The 19,981-nt window shown below is 36.6% G+C and overlaps 1 protein-coding gene across 1 annotated transcript; it reads left to right on the top strand.

Annotated features, from left to right (window-relative positions):
• The first annotated feature begins 2,044 nt into the window (after positions 1–2,044).
• Positions 2,045–9,233, top strand: NDUFA12 (NADH:ubiquinone oxidoreductase subunit A12). The gene is made up of 4 exons (XM_058191398.1): positions 2,045–2,197; positions 3,424–3,506; positions 5,353–5,440; positions 8,209–9,233. Exons 1-4 carry the CDS (start codon positions 2,109–2,111, stop codon positions 8,387–8,389), a joined length of 441 nt encoding a protein of 146 aa, XP_058047381.1. The 5' UTR covers positions 2,045–2,108; the 3' UTR covers positions 8,390–9,233.
• The last annotated feature ends 10,748 nt before the right edge of the window (positions 9,234–19,981 follow it).

Here is a 19,981-nt window from a genome sequence, read left to right as displayed (position 1 = left end):
AATTACTTGAGATATGGTCACAAAGATCATTAATGTATAGTATAAAGAGTATTGGTCCAAGAACGCTGCCTTGAGGAACGCCACTCTTGACAGGAACAGGATTTGATAAAGCATTGCAAATTTTGACCACTTGTTGTCTGTTAGACAGAAAAGCAGATATCCATTTGTGGAGGGGCCCTGAGATGCCATAGGATATTAGTTTTAGGAGAAGTTTATCGTGTACTACTGAGTCAAAAGCTTTGCAGAAGTCTATGTAGATTGCATCTATTGATTTGCCTTGATCAAGATTTGAAGTCCATATGTTTTGGCAGTGGAGAAGTTGTAAGTTACATGATAATTTTTTTCTGAAACCAAATTGTTTGTTGGAGAGTAGATTGTTTGTTTCTAAGTGTGAGGTAATGGATTGGTTGATGATAGATTCCATGACTTTGCAGGTGACGCAGCTATAAAACGTAGTTTTCGACTAAGCTGGGGTCTCCTTTTTTGAAGATAGGGATGACTGTGGCTAGTGACCAAAGTTTGGGAAGAGAACTGGTAGTGAAAGCTTTATCAAAGATAATACTTAGGGGTTCTGCTATATTAATGGAAAGTTTTTTTAAGAAGTATGCACACAGTCCATCGGGTCCAATAGATATCTATGGTTTTAAGTTGTGAAGAGCTTTTCCAGCGTTGTCTTCTGTGAAATCTATATGAGTTAAATCATCATAATCATTGCTGGTAGTTTGTGGAATGTCGGATATGTGTTATCGGAGTTAACAAAAACTGAGCCAAAGAAAATGTTGAAGAGGTTTGCTTTAACTGTTTCGTCATTGCATTCTTTGTTGTTAGAATCTTTTAGTGGTGGGATGGATCTAGAGTCTTTAAGTTTAACATAACATAACATCAGAGTTGGAAGGGACCTTGGAGGCCTTCTAGTCCAACCCCCTGCCCAGGCAGGAAACCCTACACCATCTCAGTCAGATGGTTATCCAACATTTTCTTAAAAATTTCCAGTGTTGGAGCATTCACAACTTCTGAAGGCAAGTTGTTCCACTTATTAATTGTTCTAACTGTCAGGAAATTTCTCCTTAGTTCTAAGTTGCTTCTTTCCTTGATCAGTTTCCACCCATTGCTTCTTGTTCTACCCTCAGGTGCTCTGGAGAACAGCCCGACTCCCACTTCTCTGTGGCAGCCCCTGAGATATTGGAACACTGCTATCATGTCTCCCCTAGTCCTTCTTTTGTTAAACTAGACATACCCAGTTCCTGCAACCGTTCTTCATATGTTTTATCCTCCAGTCCCCTAATCATCTTTGTTGCTCTTCTCTGCACTCTTTCTAGAGTCTCAACATCTTTTTTACATCGTGGCGACCAAAACTGGATGCAATATTCCAAGTGTGGCCTTACCAAGGCATTATAAAGTGGTACTAGCACTTCACGTGATCTTGATTCTATCCCTCTGTTTATGCAGCCCAGAATTGTGTTGGCTTTTTTAACAGCTGCTGCACACTGCTGGCTCATATCTAGATGGTTATCCACTAGGACTCCAAGATCCCTCTCACAGGTACTACTATTGAGCAAGGTACCACATATACGGTACTGGTGCATTTTGTTTTTTTGGCCTAAATGTAGAACCTTACTTTTTTCACTGTTGAATTTCATTTTGTTAGATAGCGCTAGTTTATTGTTAACAAAATTATAAAAGGCACGATTGGAATTTGAGGCACGATTCGAATATTATAAAATGGCGAGATAAAAGTTCTATTTCCAAATGGTTTAAATGTCATTCTTTTCATATTCAACTTTGTCAGCCAAATTAATTGGTTTGCTCTAAATTGTGCATTAAATTACCTTGATAAACGTATCTTTTCTTTTATGTACACTGAGAGCATATGCACCAAGACAAATTCCTTGTGTGTCCAATCACACTTGGCCAATAAAAATTCTATTCTATTCTATTCTAAAATTGAGAATATCGCCTTTCGCACGCGCAGCCGAGTAAGTGAAGCCCGCGCGAAACGGAAGAGTTTCCCTTCCTCCTGGGGGGCGGGGGAACCAAAAACCAAAGGAGCTGCGACGCAGGCGCAGAAACGAATAAAGGAAGGGCGGAGCTCCAGGAGAGTAGGGAAAATGGCGGAATACGTGCAGGTGATGAAGAGGGCGTTGCAACAGCTCGGTGGCCATGGCGGCATCCGTGGCGTTATATGGCAGCTGCTCAGGTGAAATGTGCTGATTGCGCCGACGTGAGGAACGAGGGCGGGCGGTCCTTTCCAGTTTCTTGCCGGAAACTGCAGCTCACAGGGTTGAATGACATGACCCTCAGAGGATCGTTAGAGGAAAGAGAGTTTCCAGAACTTCGTGAGTTAAGCAGAAAAGGGCCGAAAGGAAGCTGACGTTTGATGTCCGGAACGGGCATCTCTCGAAGATGGGAACTAGGGCGACCTTATAATGCAGAGGTCTTCAAACTTGGCATCTTTAAGACTTGCTGGCTGGAGAATTCTGGGAGTTGAAGTCCACAAGTCTTAAAGCTGCCAAGTTTGAGGACCCCTGTTATAATGGTTGCAAAGTCTGCTGCTGGAAAGGTCATTGTTGGGAAGCTTTCTCTAACTTTGGGCTCTTCTTGACTGGGGCCTAATCCCTGCAAAAGGACGGGGCTCTGTTTATGGGCGCCGTCCAAGGCTTGGGAGATCCAGATTGCATTCAGTCACTCTGCCCCAGCTCTTGAGGTCGAGCTTCTCCTTGCCTCTCGACCTTGCTTTTAACATGGTTACTGTAACTGCTGGACTAAGAAACACATTTGCGCTGGTTGTTTCACCGCTGCTGTGTTAAAGGAAGGGATAGCAATCGTTTAAATAATACAGCGGAGATGGTTTAGTCACTTAGCGCAGGGGTCTCCAACCTTAGTCTCTTTAAGACTTGTGGACTTCAACTCCCAGCTTTGCTGGCTGAGGGACTCTGGGAGTTGAAGTCCACAAGTCTTAAAGGGACCAAGGTTGGAGACCCCTGACTTAGAGAACAGATAATTGATTAAAATTATTTGGGAATAAATTTTTCAGGCTGCTAATTCATTTGACAGATAACTTGTTTAGTTGCAAAGCAAGTTATGTAGAAATGATATACTTTTGCGGTGTTATTTTTAAGAATGTAATCAATAATGTTATTTTTAGGGGAAATAGTTTTATTTATTTGGAGCAGCAGTTGAAAAAAAAAAATCTTATCCATTTGATTGCCCTAATAAGATATTTGAAAGCTAAAACCAACCAAAGTAACCTTATACAGTAGTTTTGCATTGGTTATCTAACGGTGCTCTTCAGGATTTCAGATAGAGATTTTCACAATTTATTTGAAGGTAGCAGAGACTAAAGACCACCTGCATGCAAAGCCTGTAGACTGTCGCATAACTATAAACCCCCTGAAGATTTTATTTTATTTTGGACATTCACAGGGTCAATGATCTGAAGATTGGTACCCTAGTAGGGACTGATAAGTATGGAAACAAATATTATGAAGACAAAAGGTTCTTTTTTGGTAAGTAAAGACACTTGGATAATTTAAGTTTATTCTTCTAAAGAATTTGGGTTGTTTAACATATTTACCAACAATGAAAGTATTGTTTTTTCTTATGTGGATATAATTCAATTTGATGTTAAATAGGAAAAGCCAATAGCAATAAGAAGTCACTGTTGCCACAACAGAAGCTTGGATTTTTGCTCAAATAAAGATATTTTAAAATGGGTTAAAAAGTATTCAATCTTTTGTATGCCTAATCAGATTTTGATCTTGCTTTTCTGGCATTATTTTAGCTTTAAGAAATAACTTTACTTTTTTAAAAAAAGTTCATGCATAGAAAAAATAAACAATGTTAGTGTTTTAAAACATGTATGTATGTGTTTATTCATTGTATATAGCTGCCCATCTCACATCCTAACTCTAGACCAGTGGTCACCAACCGGTGGTCCATGGACCACTGGTGGTCCGTGAGAAAATTTTGGTGGTCCACAGAAAAATTATTTGCATTTTTTTAGATTGCACTAAATGCTATTTATCTTTTAAAAAAATTCATATTAATAGTCCTCAGGATTTAAAATTGAATTTAGTGGTCCCTGAGGTCTGAAAGGTTGGTGACCCCTGGTCTAGACAACCTACAATTTTAAAATAAATAAAAATATATACAATTACTAAAAGAAACTTAGAAATGAATCACAGGTAAAATGTGTGGCAGTTGAAGAATCATAAAAGATGTTCAACATAGTCAAGAAACTTGATCACAGATGGGGGAGGGGATTTGCCGAAAGGCCCACAGAATGGGGGTGAACCAAATCTCAAGAGGGATGATGTTCTAGAAGCAGAAAGGCATCTTGTTTGGGGTCTGCCTGCTGAGACTACTTAGCCTATGGAATTCACAACCTGTCTCTCCTTTGGGGTCAAATAGGAAGGGTAGAAACAATCAGGGAGACACAGATCTATAATTTAATTAGAAGAATCATTCATACATGATTATATTGATCACAGGTTCCTTAGTATTGCAAAATTTACGGGTTTACGCCAAATACCTGACCTTCGGACCTTCCGCCGCGAACTGAAGACACATCTTTTCATTCGCGCGGGGCTGGCTTGAATTTTATTGGTTTTTTAAATTTTCTTAAATTTTAATATCAATTTTAAACGGGATTTTAGTTTTTTATATATTTTAAAGTTTCGGGCTAATTATAATAAGTTTTTTAATTTACATTTTAAACTGTACATTGTATTGTCTTTTTTACTTCTGCCTGTACACCGCCCTGAGTCCTTCGGGAGAAGGGCGGTATAAAAATCAAATAAAATAAATAAATAATAATAAAAATAAAATATTGTATTTTACATTTCTCATACAAATAAAACTGTTAAGGGAAGTTTAATCTTAAGAGATATATAAGCTCCAGATTCGTAAATCTGAAAATGGTAAATAGTTTGTATCAAAATTAGAAGTATAAGCAACTAGTTTATCATATAAAAACCAATAAATATTTGTAATTCCATTTGAAATTTTACCATTAGAAGTTATTCTTCCCTATATAATAGTTACTTAAATTGCTAAATTAAAATACTGGTTCCCGGGAAGTCATAGTAAAGTTACATATGTTTGTCCCTCATTCTTCTATTAAAAACAAACAAACCTGTATATGTGCATGATATTTTTGGTTTCTAATTATTCTCTTTCTTTCTTTCCATATGTCAAGCTAGTCCTTCTCAAAATTGAGAATAGAAATATAGATTGCCATAAAACTTAATTTTGTGTAACTCTAAGAGAATTAGTTTGTAATTAATAAAATAGCATTCATAGACCCATCCTTATAAAAATTCTGATATACTTTTTAAAATTGTTATCCTTAAGGTCGCCATAGGTGGGTCATATATACTGCAGAAATGGATGGCAAGAACACATACTGGGATTTAGATGGAAGCATGATACCTCCTGAATGGTAAATCAGATAGTTTGATACATACATTTATTTATGTTTTTATTTACTTGTAAAACAGATATCTCAGAACAAGTCTTTTTATAAAGTAAATTAATTTGAGTTTTTTAAACTATACCTCAGTCTCTAACCCTTTACCACCAAATTTATCATTATGGATCATTATGGTCATTACATCAGATCAGTTAAAATGTTAGGTTCAAACATCACTACTATGTTTTCCCGAAAATAAGACCGTCTTATAATTTTTTGAACCCCAAAATAAGGGCTTGGCCTTATTATCAGGGGGGGTTCTTATTATTTTGGGGGTGCAAGAGGCAGGGAGCATGGCCACCCCATAGCTGTTGCTGGCTTGTTAGCTGTTTGTTGGGGCAACCAAAAATGGGAATCTCCCCGGTGTTCTTGGCACTCGCCTGCCTCCCATCCATCCATCTCCCTTGTCTCCAAACTCCCACCCCGCTCCCGCCTCTCCACTGGGCGGCCCCCGGCAGCCCCAGATGCCCAAAGCCTGCGTCCGCCCAGCTCCTTTTTCCATAGCACCCAGCTCTTTATCAAGATGGGTGGCATGTGGGGTGGGGAAGAAGCAAGATGTATGGAGCAAGACCGGGCTTGTTCCTCTTGCAGTCTCTTCTCCCCCTCTCACCAGGGGCCGGGGAGACGCGCGTCTTACCTGCCTTGCAGCTCTGTTGCATGTCTCGCTGTTGCCTGCAGGCAAATACGTTGTAGGGTAAAACCAAACTTCTCGCAAATTCAAGAAGTTTGATTGAACTTGCGAGGTTTTTTAAAATCAAACTTCTTGAATTCGCAAGAAGTTTGCTTTTACCCTACAACGTGTTTGCCTGCAGGCAACGGCAAGACACACGACAGGGCTGCAAGGCAGGTAAGACACGTGTCTCCCCGGCCCCTGGCGAGGGGGGGAAAAGAGACTGCAAGAGGAGCAAGCCCTGTCTCGCTCCATGCATCTTGCTTCTCCCCTGTCTCACATGCCACCCCCCTCGATAAAGAGCTGTGGAAAAGGGAGCCAGGAGGGTGCAGGCTTTGGGCGTCAGGGGGTCCTGGGGTCGCCCCGTGGAGAGGTGGGGGCGGGGGGGGGGTTTGCGAGCGATCACTTCCTCCTTGTCTTCTCTCCCAAAGTGCTGGCCACCCCGTCACTAGGGGTTATTTTCGGGAGGTGTATATTTACGCCCACCCCAAAAATCTGGCTTGGCCTTATTTTCGGGACTTGTCCTATTTTCAGGGAAACACGATATAAGTGCATATTTATTACTGGAAACTGACCAGTGTCTTTGGAATTTTGTTTTATGTACTTGTAGAGTGATTGGTAACATTCTGTGGAAAAATTACCATAAATTGCTTTATTGGTATTTTATTGTGATAAGATCTGAAAAAACATGTTACAAAAAGTTTGCTAGAACCAAAAACAGTATTAAATATGAAGTTCCATATTGCCTGTCTTGGCTGCTTTGGAAAAGAAATATGATTCAAATAATACTAAAGTTTTCTCTTCCGTTTTTCTTTAAATTAGGCTTCAGAGAGGGGGGGGGGTGCTAATAATCCAAACAATTGCCATAATAATTGTGCTAATTTACCACAGTAACATTCTTTCCTGTGCACACTTTGTTCTGTCCCTCTCCATCCTGATTAATTTTTTAATTTGATTTTAAATTTATGATCCTTATTTATTGTTTTAATGTTTTTAGTACATTTTAACTGAATGTCTGTTGATCGCCTAGAATTGCTTCTGGGAAGGTGGGTGGCATACAAATTAAATAAATAATGCTAGGGCTTAAGCTTTAGAAATAAGCAAAGTGCCGATAATTTTTTTTGCCATATTCTTCATTTAATGTCTAATGATTAATCTATCAATTGCTAATTGCTTTGAAAAACTATGTATATTGATATCTACATTTTTAATCATGTTGCCTTCAATAAATATTCTGTAATATTGTATTGTTGGATATTTTCAATTGCACCATCATTGATAAAGTTTTAAATATTACATGAATATTTTATGAATATATTAAATATTACATTTTTCCATTACTTCAATGGGAAAAATTCTTATTTAACAATAACCATTTTGCTGCTTTAATTTCATTTAATTTAATTCTTGTAGGAATTGGTTCTGTTTTTTTAAGGTTTGCTTAGTATTTATGTTACATTATGCTAATTTCTAAGGTTTGCATATTTAAAAAATGCTTTGGAAGAAAAGTTTTGGTTAAAGCAGGCCTATGTTTTTCAGTTTTTCACTGAAGCCTGCCGTAAAATATCTCTAAATTAGTATGAGGATTTAAAATTAAATGCATAAATAAGTTCTATCACTCTGGATTCTTAATGTAGTCATTGGTATAAATAAGAGAATTTTTTTCTTGATTTTCCTCATCAGACCTTTCATCATATTTATATTTAATCTGCTTGTCACAAGCAGGTTTCTCTTGGACTACTGCATCCATACCTCAAAACTTCTGATTACCATTCATTGGCAGCAGAAAGGTCTATAAAACTATTTGCAGCCCAAATCTTGTAGCTTTGTCAAATTATTGAATGTGAGAAATTGCCCTTGGTTTTTTGACAACTATATTCAATTTCCATTACTTCAAATTTATTAAATATAAAATTTAACAGATAAGTCTGCATAATTTTAAAAATGTAACTATTTTTTATGTTTAGGTAGTATAACTGTTGCCCATAAAACATAATTTGTTGTGAACCTATGTGTGGAAATATATGTCCTTAGGAAATATTTTTTATTGTACTGTTTTCGTTACAAGGCATCGTTGGATTCACTGTATGACAGAAGATCCCCCAACTACACATCCACCAGTGAGTCGTAAATTCATTTTCCAAAATCATAGAATGAATGAAAGTGGTACTCCTAAACAATATGTACCATACTCTACAACACGTAAGAAGATACAAGAGTGGGTTCCACCATCCATACCTAGCAAATGAAAGAAAAAGAACATGGTGATTTGCAAGGAAAAGATTGATTGTTGTGCATCTTTATTTAAAATAAAAACTTCGATTAAAAAATTTTTGAAATCAAAATATTGTTGGGAAAGAGTTATCTGGGTAATGAATGGGCAGAAACAGAATATACAATATGCTATAAAAGTGCATGTTTGTGGAATATTTTTGTAGAATTGAGAGTCTGGTAGAATCTAGTAGCTTTCATTATAAAATATTACCACATATATTTCTAATATAATAAATTTATCACTAGTATTAAAATAAATTAAATTTTGAGAGTCCCCAATTCCTCAGTAACTTTGGGAATCCTATAATTACAAGAAAACAATATGTAGCTTACCATATCATAAACACTTTGTCCAAGATCTGGGAAAAATAATCCAAGTTTTCAACAATTTACATAAAATCACTAAGAGGAAGTAGTATAGACCCCTCTGAGAATGTCATTTCAAAAGATGAGGAGTTTGCCACTGGGATAAGACACTGTTTGATTGATGGAACCTGGACCATATCTACTCTTCCTGACCTCTCCAAATGGATGGAAACATGGATTAATGGATCTCTGTTATCATTGTAGGATATATAAATTATTAGATATATAAATTAGATGTATAAAAGCTTCAAGTCACACGGTGTGCAATGGAAAAACTTGCTAAAATGCTAAAAACCTTACTCAGAGACCAAATCAGAAGTGAGGAATGTCAACTAACTTCAAACAAAATTTCCTGATTCCACCTGTAAATCCATACCAGAACATCTAATGAAATATGTTGAATGTCCAATGTTAACACTATCTGGGTGAATAAAATAAAGTGAAAATACAGTCTTAACAAGAAATCAATTGTTTTATTTCTTGCACTTTTGATTTGACCTTGAAATGAATATAAATTCTATTGTTCAATGCAGGATGTTTTGAAATGCTTCAAATTAACATGCTTTTAAGATTTGTCTAAAGGTTTATAATATCTAAAAGAATCAGCAGTGTAAAATTTTGAACTTCAATTGTGTTTTGGTAATGTCACTAGTATATTCAAAACTTTTTATTCAAAAAGTTTTATATCAAAATTGATCAAAATAAATGAATATTAAATATTGTATTTATAATATTTTTCTTTGGTATAGTATAGTGACTGAGCTATAAATAAAGTCATCCAGACTAATTTTCCTTTTTCTAGGAATTCATTCAGTTAATGTCACCTCTGCCATGTAAAAGATCTTGAATAAGCCCTTTTCAGTCCTTTAGAAAGCCCTCCTTCCATTGCTGTCATTTTGTCCTACAGAATTTAACATTGATTTAATTTTAACATATTGTAAAGTTAAATAACATGCATACTACTATTCAACCTAAATATGAAAATAATTTCTGTCCTAGTTGTTTCTGTTGAGTACATTTAAATATTCAAATATTTTTCTGCGGATGTATATTTGGTGCCATGTTATATAAACTATTCTGCCTGAAACTATATACATTTTAATAATTCTAATGTCAGTTTCCTAAACATAAATCTGTATAAAAGCTGAGGACAAGTTCAGAACCTTGCCCTTTGGGCAAGTTCTTAGATGTGGTAGATATGGAATACAATTAAGCCTGTTTTCATATTGTTTAGAAAATTAAGAGTAATATTACAAGTATTCAAGGCATATACTACCATAGTTTTGTTATATATTAGCTGCATTTTGTCTCATTTGAATCCTAAACTGATTAATAAGTTAATAGAAACAATTTAAAATTTATGTTTCAAGTTCAGTTTTTTGGTTTACCTATTAATTGCTAAGACCATGGTTTGTTTCATTTCAGACAATATAACAAAATTTGATTTATCTACAGTGAATACAAAAAAATTCAGAGTTCTTCCGCAGCTGTGCCAGACGAGGGAGTATATGAGTTTATTTTGACACTCAGCTCTAATTTAGATTTAGGTAACCAGCACTCAGCCCTGTATTTCATACTATCCAATAAAACTGATGGCTGGCCATTAGGCTCTGGTGTACTTGTCTTCTAGTAAAGGCTGCTAAGTTTTCATTTTCTGTGTCCCTCTCCTCCAGTAGTAATTTCCTTGCAGCCTGAGAAGCAATAAGAAAAAAGATGGTCATTGATCATTTCCTAACAAAATCAAAAGTTTTTAAAAATAAAAGGGCACAATTCCGTTTTGAAAGAGGCCAGCCAGATAAAATATCTTTGTTATATATTAGCTGCATTTTGTCTCATTTGAATCCTAAACTGATTAATAAGTTAATAGAAACAATTTAAAATTTATGTTTCAAGTTCAGTTTTTTGGTTTACCTATTAATTGCTAAGACCATGGTTTGTTTCATTTCAGACAATATAACAAAATTTAATTTATCTACAGTGAATACAAAAAAATTCAGAGTTCTTCCGCAGCTGTGCCAGACGAGGGAGTATATGAGTTTATTTTGACACTCAGCTCTAATTTAGATTTAGGTAACCAGCACTCAGCCCTGTATTTCATACTATCCAATAAAACTGATGGCTGGCCATTAGGCTCTGGTGTACTTGTCTTCTAGTAAAGGCTGCTAAGTTTTCATTTTCTGTGTCCCTCTCCTCCAGTAGTAATTTCCTTGCAGCCTGAGAAGCAATAAGAAAAAAGATGGTCATTGATCATTTCCTAACAAAATCAAAAGTTTTTAAAAATAAAAGACCGGCTTGCTCCTCTTGCAGTCTCTTCTCCTCTCACCAGGGGCCGAGACGCGTTTACCTGCCTTGCAGCTCTGTTGCATGTCTCGCTGTTGCCTGCAGGCAAATACGTTGTAGGGTAAAACCAAACTTCTCGCAAATTCAAGAAGTTTGATTGAACTTGCGAGGTTTTTTAAAATCAAACTTCTTGAATTCGCAAGAAGTTTGTTTTTACCCTACAATGTGTTTGCCTGCAGGCAACGGCAAGACACACGACAGGGCTGCAAGGCAGGTAAGACACGTGTCTCCCCGGCCCCTGGCGAGGGGGGGGAAAGAGACTGCAAGAGGAGCAAGCCCTGTCTCGCTCCATGCATCTTGCTTCTCCCCTGTCTCACATGCCACCCCCCTCGATAAAGAGCTGTGGAAAAGGGAGCCAGGAGGGTGCAGGCTTTGGGCGTCTGGGGCTCCTGGTGTCGCCCCGTGGAGAGGTGGGAGCAGGGTGGGAGTTTGCAAGCGATCACTTCCTCTTTGCCTTCTCTCCCAAAAGTGCTGGCCACCCCGTCACTAGGGGTTATTTTCGGGGGAGGGTGTATATTTACGCCCACCCCAAAAATCTGGCTTGGCCTTATTTTCGGGACTTGTCCTATTTTCAGGGAAACACGATATAAGTGCATATTTATTACTGGAAACTGACCAGTGTCTTTGGAATTTTGTTTTATGTACTTGTAGAGTGATTGGTAACATTCTGTGGAAAAATTACCATAAATTGCCTTATTGGTATTTTATTGTGATAAGATCTGAAAAAACATGTTACAAAAAGTTTGCTAGAACCAAAAACAGTATTAAATATGAAGTTCCATATTGCCTGTCTTGGCTGCTTTGGAAAAGAAATATGATTCAAATAATACTAAAGTTTTCTCTTCCGTTTTTCTTTAAATTAGGCTTCAGAGAGAGGGGGGGGTGCTAATAATCCAAACAATTGCCATAATAATTGTGCTAATTTACCACAGTAACATTCTTTCCTGTGCACACTTTGTTCTGTCCCTCTCCATCCTGGTTAATTTTTTAATTTGATTTTAAATTTATGATCCTTATTTATTGTTTTAATGTTTTTAGTACATTTTAACTGAATGTCTGTTGATCGCCTAGAATTGCTTCTGGGAAGGTGGGTGGCATACAAATTAAATAAATAATGCTAGGGCTTAAACTTTAGAAATAAGCAAAGTGCCGATAATTTTTTTTGCCATATTCTTCATTTAATGTCTAATGATTAATCTATCAATTGCTAATTGCTTTGAAAAACTATGTATATTGATATCTACATTTTTAATCATGTTGCCTTCAATAAATATTCTGTAATATTGTATTGTTGGATATTTTCAATTGCACCATCATTGATAAAGTTTTAAATATTACATGAATATTTTATGAATATATTAAATATTACATTTTTCCATTACTTCAATGGAAAATTCTTATTTAACAATAACCATTTTGCTGCTTTTAATTTAATTTAATTTAATTCTTGTAGGAATTGGTTCTGTTTTTTTAAGGTTTGCTTAGTATTTATGTTACATTATGCTAATTTCTAAGGTTTGCATATTTAAAAAATGCTTTGGAAGAAAAGTTTTGGTTAAAGCAGGCCTATGTTTTTCAGTTTTTCACTGAAGCCTGCCGTAAAATATCTCTAAATTAGTATGAGGATTTAAAATTAAATGCATAAATAAGTTCTATCACTCTGGATTCTTAATGTAGTCATTGGTATAAATAAGAGAATTTTTTTCTTGATTTTCCTCATCAGACCTTTCATCATATTTATATTTAATCTGCTTGTCACAAGCAGGTTTCTCTTGGACTACTGCATCCATACCTCAAAACTTCTGATTACCATTCATTGGCAGCAGAAAGGTCTATAAAACTATTTGCAGCCCAAATCTTGTAGCTTTGTCAAATTATTGAATGTGAGAAATTGCCCTTGGTTTTTTGACAACTATATTCAATTTCCATTACTTCAAATTTATTAAATATAAAATTTAACAGATAAGTCTGCATAATTTTAAAAATGTAACTATTTTTTATGTTTAGGTAGTATAACTGTTGCCCATAAAACATAATTTGTTGTGAACCTATGTGTGGAAATATATGTCCTTAGGAAATATTTTTTATTGTACTGTTTTCATTAAGGCATCGTTGGATTCACTGTATGACAGAAGATCCCCCAACTACACATCCACCAGTGAGTCGTAAATTCATTTTCCAAAATCATAGAATGAATGAAAGTGGTACTCCTAAACAATATGTACCATACTCTACAACACGTAAGAAGATACAAGAGTGGGTTCCACCATCCATACCTAGCAAGTGAAAGAAAAAGAACATGGTGATTTGCAAGGAAAAGATTGATTGTTGTGCATCTTTATTTAAAATAAAAACTTCGATTAAAAACATTTTGAAATCAAAATATTGTTGGGAAAGAGTTATCTGGGTAATGAATGGGCAGAAACAGAATATACAATATGCTATAAAAGTGCATGTTTGTGGAATATTTTTGTAGAATTGAGAGTCTGGTAGAATCTAGTAGCTTTCATTATAAAATATTACCACATATATTTCTAATATAATAAATTTATCACTAGTATTAAAATAAATTAAATTTTGAGAGTCCCCAATTCCTCAGTAACTTTGGGAATCCTATAATTACAAGAAAACAATATGTAGCTTACCATATCATAAACACTTTGTCCAAGATCTGGGAAAAATAATCCAAGTTTTCAACAATTTACATAAAATCACTAAGAGGAAGTAGTATAGACCCCTCTGAGAATGTCATTTCAAAAGATGAGGAGTTTGCCACTGGGATAAGACACTGTTTGATTGATGGAACCTGGACCATATCTACTCTTCCTGACTTCTCCAAATGGATGGAAACATGGATTAATGGATCTCTGTTATCATTGTAGGATATATAAATTATTAGATATATAAATTAGATGTATAAAAGCTTCAAGTCACACGGTGTGCAATGGAAAAACTTGCTAAAATGCTAAAAACCTTACTCAGAGACCAAATCAGAAGTGAGGAATGTCAACTAACTTCAAACAAAATTTCCTGATTCCACCTGTAAATCCATACCAGAACATCTAATGAAATATGTTGAATGTCCAATGTTAACACTATCTGGGTGAATAAAATAAAGTGAAAATACAGTCTTAACAAGAAATCAATTGTTTTATTTCTTGCACTTTTGATTTGACCTTGAAATGAATATAAATTCTATTGTTCAATGCAGGATGTTTTGAAATGCTTCAAATTAACATGCTTTTAAGATTTGTCTAAAGGTTTATAATATCTAAAAGAATCAGCAGTGTAAAAATTTTGAACTTCAATTGTGTTTTGGTAATGTCACTAGTATATTCAAAACTTTTTATTCAAAAAGTTTTATATCAAAATTGATCAAAATAAATGAATATTAAATATTGTATTTATAATATTTTTCTTTGGTATAGTATAGTGACTGAGCTATAAATAAAGTCATCCAGACTAATTTTCCTTTTTCTAGGAATTCATTCAGTTAATGTCACCTCTGCCATGTAAAAGATCTTGAATAAGCCCTTTTCAGTCCTTTAGAAAGCCCTCCTTCCATTGCTGTCATTTTGTCCTACAGAATTTAACATTGATTTAATTTTAACATATTGTAAAGTTAAATAACATGCATACTACTATTCAACCTAAATATGAAAATAATTTCTGTCCTAGTTGTTTCTGTTGAGTACATTTAAATATTCAAATATTTTTCTGCGGATGTATATTTGGTGCCATGTTATATAAACTATTCTGCCTGAAACTATATACATTTTAATAATTCTAATGTCAGTTTCCTAAACATAAATCTGTATAAAAGCTGAGGACAAGTTCAGAACCTTGCCCTTTGGGCAAGTTCTTAGATGTGGTAGATATGGAATACAATTAAGCCTGTTTTCATATTGTTTAGAAAATTAAAAGTAATATTACAAGTATTCAAGGCATATACTACCATAGTTTTGTTATATATTAGCTGCATTTTGTCTCATTTGAATCCTAAACTGATTAATAAGTTAATAGAAACAATTTAAAATTTATGTTTCAAGTTCAGTTTTTTGGTTTACCTATTAATTGCTAAGACCATGGTTTGTTTCATTTCAGACAATATAACAAAATTTAATTTATCTACAGTGAATACAAAAAAATTCAGAGTTCTTCCGCAGCTGTGCCAGACGAGGGAGTATATGAGTTTATTTTGACACTCAGCTCTAATTTAGATTTAGGTAACCAGCACTCAGCCCTGTATTTCATACTATCCAATAAAACTGATGGCTGGCCATTAGGCTCTGGTGTACTTGTCTTCTAGTAAAGGCTGCTAAGTTTTCATTTTCTGTGTCCCTCTCCTCCAGTAGTAATTTCCTTGCAGCCTGAGAAGCAATAAGAAAAAAGATGGTCATTGATCATTTCCTAACAAAATCAAAAGTTTTTAAAAATAAAAGGGCACAATTCCGTTTTGAAAGAGGCCAGCCAGATAAAATATCTTTGTTATATATGATAAAAAAAAACATCACTCCAGAATATATTAAATACATACATATTAAACATATTTTAATTGTATCAGTATACTTTTAAATGTAAAAGTATGGAAAAGACATTGGTTTGGCAACAAAATGTAGGTTAGTCTACACCAGGGTTGTCAAACTGGCGGCCGGAGGGCTGGATGCATCATGAGCAAGCCACACCCACCCCAGCTCTATGAAAGGGAAAAACATCACATGACGGCAATGTGATGTAATGAGTTTGAAACCTGTGGTCTACATGGTAGTCCTCGACTTAAAACTGTTTAGTGACTATTTAAAGTTACAACAGCACTGAAAAAATGAGTTACGCTGTTTTTCCCATGATCGTTACAGTATCCCCATGGTCATGTGATCAAAATTCAGACACTTGGCAACTGACTCATTTTGGATGATCGCAATGTCATGTAATCACTTTTTGTGACGTTCTGACAAGCAAAGTCAATGGGATAATTACATTTATTAACAACCGTGTGTAGCCATTCACTTAACAACTGTGGCAAGGTGCAGCCATTCACTTAACAACTATGGCAAGAAAGGTCATAAAATGGGACAAAACTCAAAAATGTCTTGCTTAGCAACAGAAATTTTGGGTTCAATTCTGGTTGTAAATAAAGGACTATGTATTGTGTTACTTATGTCTACCTATAGTTGTGAAAGTTGGACCATGAAAAAAACAGGGGAGTAAAATCTATTTGAGCTGTAATGTTGGAAAGAGCTCATTCCTTGGACCACAAAAATGACAAGGACTGGAGTGTATAAACCATGCATATTGCCGGGAGGCAAAATCACTAAATGTCTTATTTCAGCTATGCCATATGCTCAAACTCACTGGAAAAGGTAATTATGCTCAGAATGGTTGGTGCAGTGGTGGGTTGCTACCAGTTCACCCCAGATCTGGTGAGCCTGAGCATTGGACATTAATTATTCATTAATTACTCATTATTGACCCATGGAGGAGCCTATGGAAGTGGTGTGATCATCCTCCTAGATGTTTCAGCTGCTTTTAATACTGTTGATTACTGTACAGGCAGCCTATGGATTATGACCACTTGTTCAGCAACTGTTCAAAGTCATGTTAGTGCTGAATAAGTAGTCCTTGCAACCAGTCCTTGAAGCCAATTCAGCCAATTGCAACACCCATGAAGTCATATGATCATGATTTAGATGCTTGGCAATCAGCTCACACAATAGTTGCAGCGTCCCACGATCAGGATTGCCATTTGCAACCTTCCCTGTTGGCTTCCTACAAGCAAAGTCAATGGAAAATCCAGTAGGATAAGCTGCAAATTGCTCTGGTAAATTACTTATACTATTTTTTCTCCTCACTAATCCCATGCTGTATAACACCTGCCATCAATCTCTGCCAATCTGCCCTGCAGTCCCCACCAAGCCAGTTACAGGTTCCGCCAACCTGCCTGCACTCTATAGCACCTGCCTGTAACATCCCACCCCCAACAACACAAGAGTAGAGGTGTAGATCATTTTCTGTAATGCCTGACTGTGGTATTCATGCAAGTCCCTCTATTCTGCCTGGGATTCCTATCTCTTCCCACTTAACAAACTGTACAATCCTGGGGTTTCAATAGCAACCAGGACTGCCAAGATTGCTGTCATTCAGTGATGTGGGCATATAACATTGAATTTTACACATGCAACACTTAGCAATGGAAATTCCAGCCCAGTTCCATTGTAATTTAAGGACTATCTGTATCCTTGATGGCTTAGAAAGGTTGAGAAAAGGTATTGTACACATGGTCATTTGAGTCTTTGGCCTCAATTTTAAGAAAGAAGGAATAAAAACGTGTGATGTCTTTATTCTTCTGGAGACTACTGCTGAAGATACAGCTGGGGCACTGGTGATTCTGGGAGCAGGTTCAGAGGAGGCTGACAAAGACAGGCTTGAGGTCATGCCCTAAGTTTGGTTTGGAAAAAAGACAATAGGGAACACAGTAAATGGGTACCAGAGGTGAGAAGTTATATCTACCTACACTTGGTTATGAGTGTGTCACTTCAGTCTTTTCTTTTCCTGTTTAAGATCCACATAAAGTTACTGGAAAGGTTCTTTCTGGTTGAGGGTGAAGTATCAATAGACAAATGATACTCAGTTACACCCTTGGCCTATTGGGAGATAGAGTAGAAATGACGACCCAGTGCGCCAGCCACCTGTTCTAGTGACAGACTGGTTTTCAATGAGGAAAACAAAGTCAGACAACCCAAATAATGTGCAGTGGTTGTTGATTCAGGGGCTGATTCCAAGACTACTATTTGTGGCTCATGATAGAGTAGGTTTCTTCTCAAAATATCAGATGGGACCATTAGTTTTTAATAGCTTTAGCCAGTGTCCTAAGTGCAGCCATCTGAAACAAGATGCACTGAAAAGGGTCACTCATATACTTGTCATCTCTTAATAAAATTAATAAAAATAAAAGAGTAGTTCACTCTATAAAAGGACAGTTCTGAAGACCAACTGGAAACTTCAATTAGTTCAGAACACAGTGGAAGTTGTGTGCAATTAAGTGACACTGTCCTGCGGGAACTATGCTGGCTTCCAATAAGTTTCTAAATGCAGATTAAGATGCTGGTTTTTACCTATAAAGCCCTATGTCTGTGATGGTAAACCTATGGCACGCGTGCTGGATGTGGCACATACAGCCATCTCCCCCGGCACGTGAGCCATTACCTATTGCTCTTCCAGGTTTTGGCGCGCTGGTTCAGCTGGTCTTCCATGCGCTGGAAACCAGAAGATAGACCACCCAGTGCGCCAGCCACCTGTTCTATTGGTTTCTGGTGCAGATGTATGTGCAAAGACCAGCTGGCTGGTGCGCATGCATGTTCCTGAAACCACAAGATCATCTTCCTGGAGCACGCATGCGTGAAGACCAGCTGGTTGGTGCGCCAGAATCTGGAAGAGCAACAGACAATGGCTTGCATGCCCAAAGACATGGAGGGGATCCCAGAGGTTGCTTCCTAGGGGAGCAGAGCTGTCGGCCAGGATGGGCAGGCTGGGGCTTCCCTCCCCAAATGAGCTTCTTGCATGGCCCCAGACCTCCAGCCTGTGGCACTGATGCGCATACGCAGTCTGGAGCACTGGACAGCTCGGGTGCCCCAGAAGCACAGCAGCAGCAGCTGCAGGGTGAGGGGCAGGAGCGACTGGCCAGCCGGTGCAGCCACTCCCCCACCGGCGGCGTCTCCATGCAAGAGGAGCTGTGCTCTCCTCTGGCCCTCCTGGGGCAGCTCCCCCCCCAACGGCATCTCCTCCTCCTCCTCTAGCATCCCGGCCAGAAGCGGTAGCCTGAGAACCACCATCGCCCCCTTGCCCTGGCAAGTAGTATTAATGCTTTTGAACTTTCGTGTTGGAAATGATTTCTGAGTACATAAATGTACTCAGCTGTACAGCTCTATACTTAGCTGAGTAAAGCTAAGGAAACAAACTCATGGATCATAGAACAAATCAATTCAGAGTTCTCACTCAAAATGCAAATGATCAGGGTGAAATTATTATACTTTGGACACATTATGTGGAGCCCTAGTTCTCTGAAGAAGCCTCTGAAGTAGTGAAAGGTGGAAGAAAAGAGAAAAAGAAGAGGACCAAGAGTACAATGGAGGAACTCAGTTACACCGATGATGAATGAATGCACCATTGACCTGAAGGATTGAGTTAGAGACAGAACATGATGGAGAAAATCTGTGTGGTTGCTGAAAGTTGACACAAAACTTGATGGCACATAAGTAAGTTAGTATTACTATTATTAGTGATAGTATATCACCGCCTACCAACATTTTAAATATGTCATTTGGTTTTAAATGAACTTTTGTTTTGAAAAACAAGACAAAATAGACTTTTCTAGCATTTTTATTGTATTTTTATGTTTTTATTCAATTAAACAGAAAAGAACAAATTTAAGGGGCATCTCATACATGTGTCTTTGCGTGTAATATTAACATTTTAATAAAGAATGATCATATTTCATTATAATTTTCTATCCAAAAGCATTTTTTTGTAAGTCACAATTTATATCAGATCTTCAATTCATCATGTAATTGGGTTCATAAATTTGTCTTTAAGCAATTGAATGACAAGTCTCTTGCCAAGTGACAAATCTATTTCATTATCCCTCCTTCAATTTCCCTAAATGTACATAGCTCCAAATAATACATTTTTTTATTTATTTTTGTCACAACAGTATACACAAATGTCATAGATAAAACATAAAAATAAAAAAAATAGTATTTTCAAAAATACTTTCACAAAAATACTATATACTAAGTCATATATATATGAAGGGTAAATCATAACAAAGTTTTAATTAACCTTTATTTTTATTGCATTTGCAACCA

Source organism: Ahaetulla prasina, chromosome 7 (assembly GCF_028640845.1).
Source record: "Ahaetulla prasina isolate Xishuangbanna chromosome 7, ASM2864084v1, whole genome shotgun sequence".
NCBI lineage: Eukaryota > Metazoa > Chordata > Lepidosauria > Squamata > Colubridae > Ahaetulla > Ahaetulla prasina.
The sequence above is the reverse complement of the archived record's forward strand: the minus strand, read 5'-3'. Positions and strand labels throughout refer to the sequence as shown.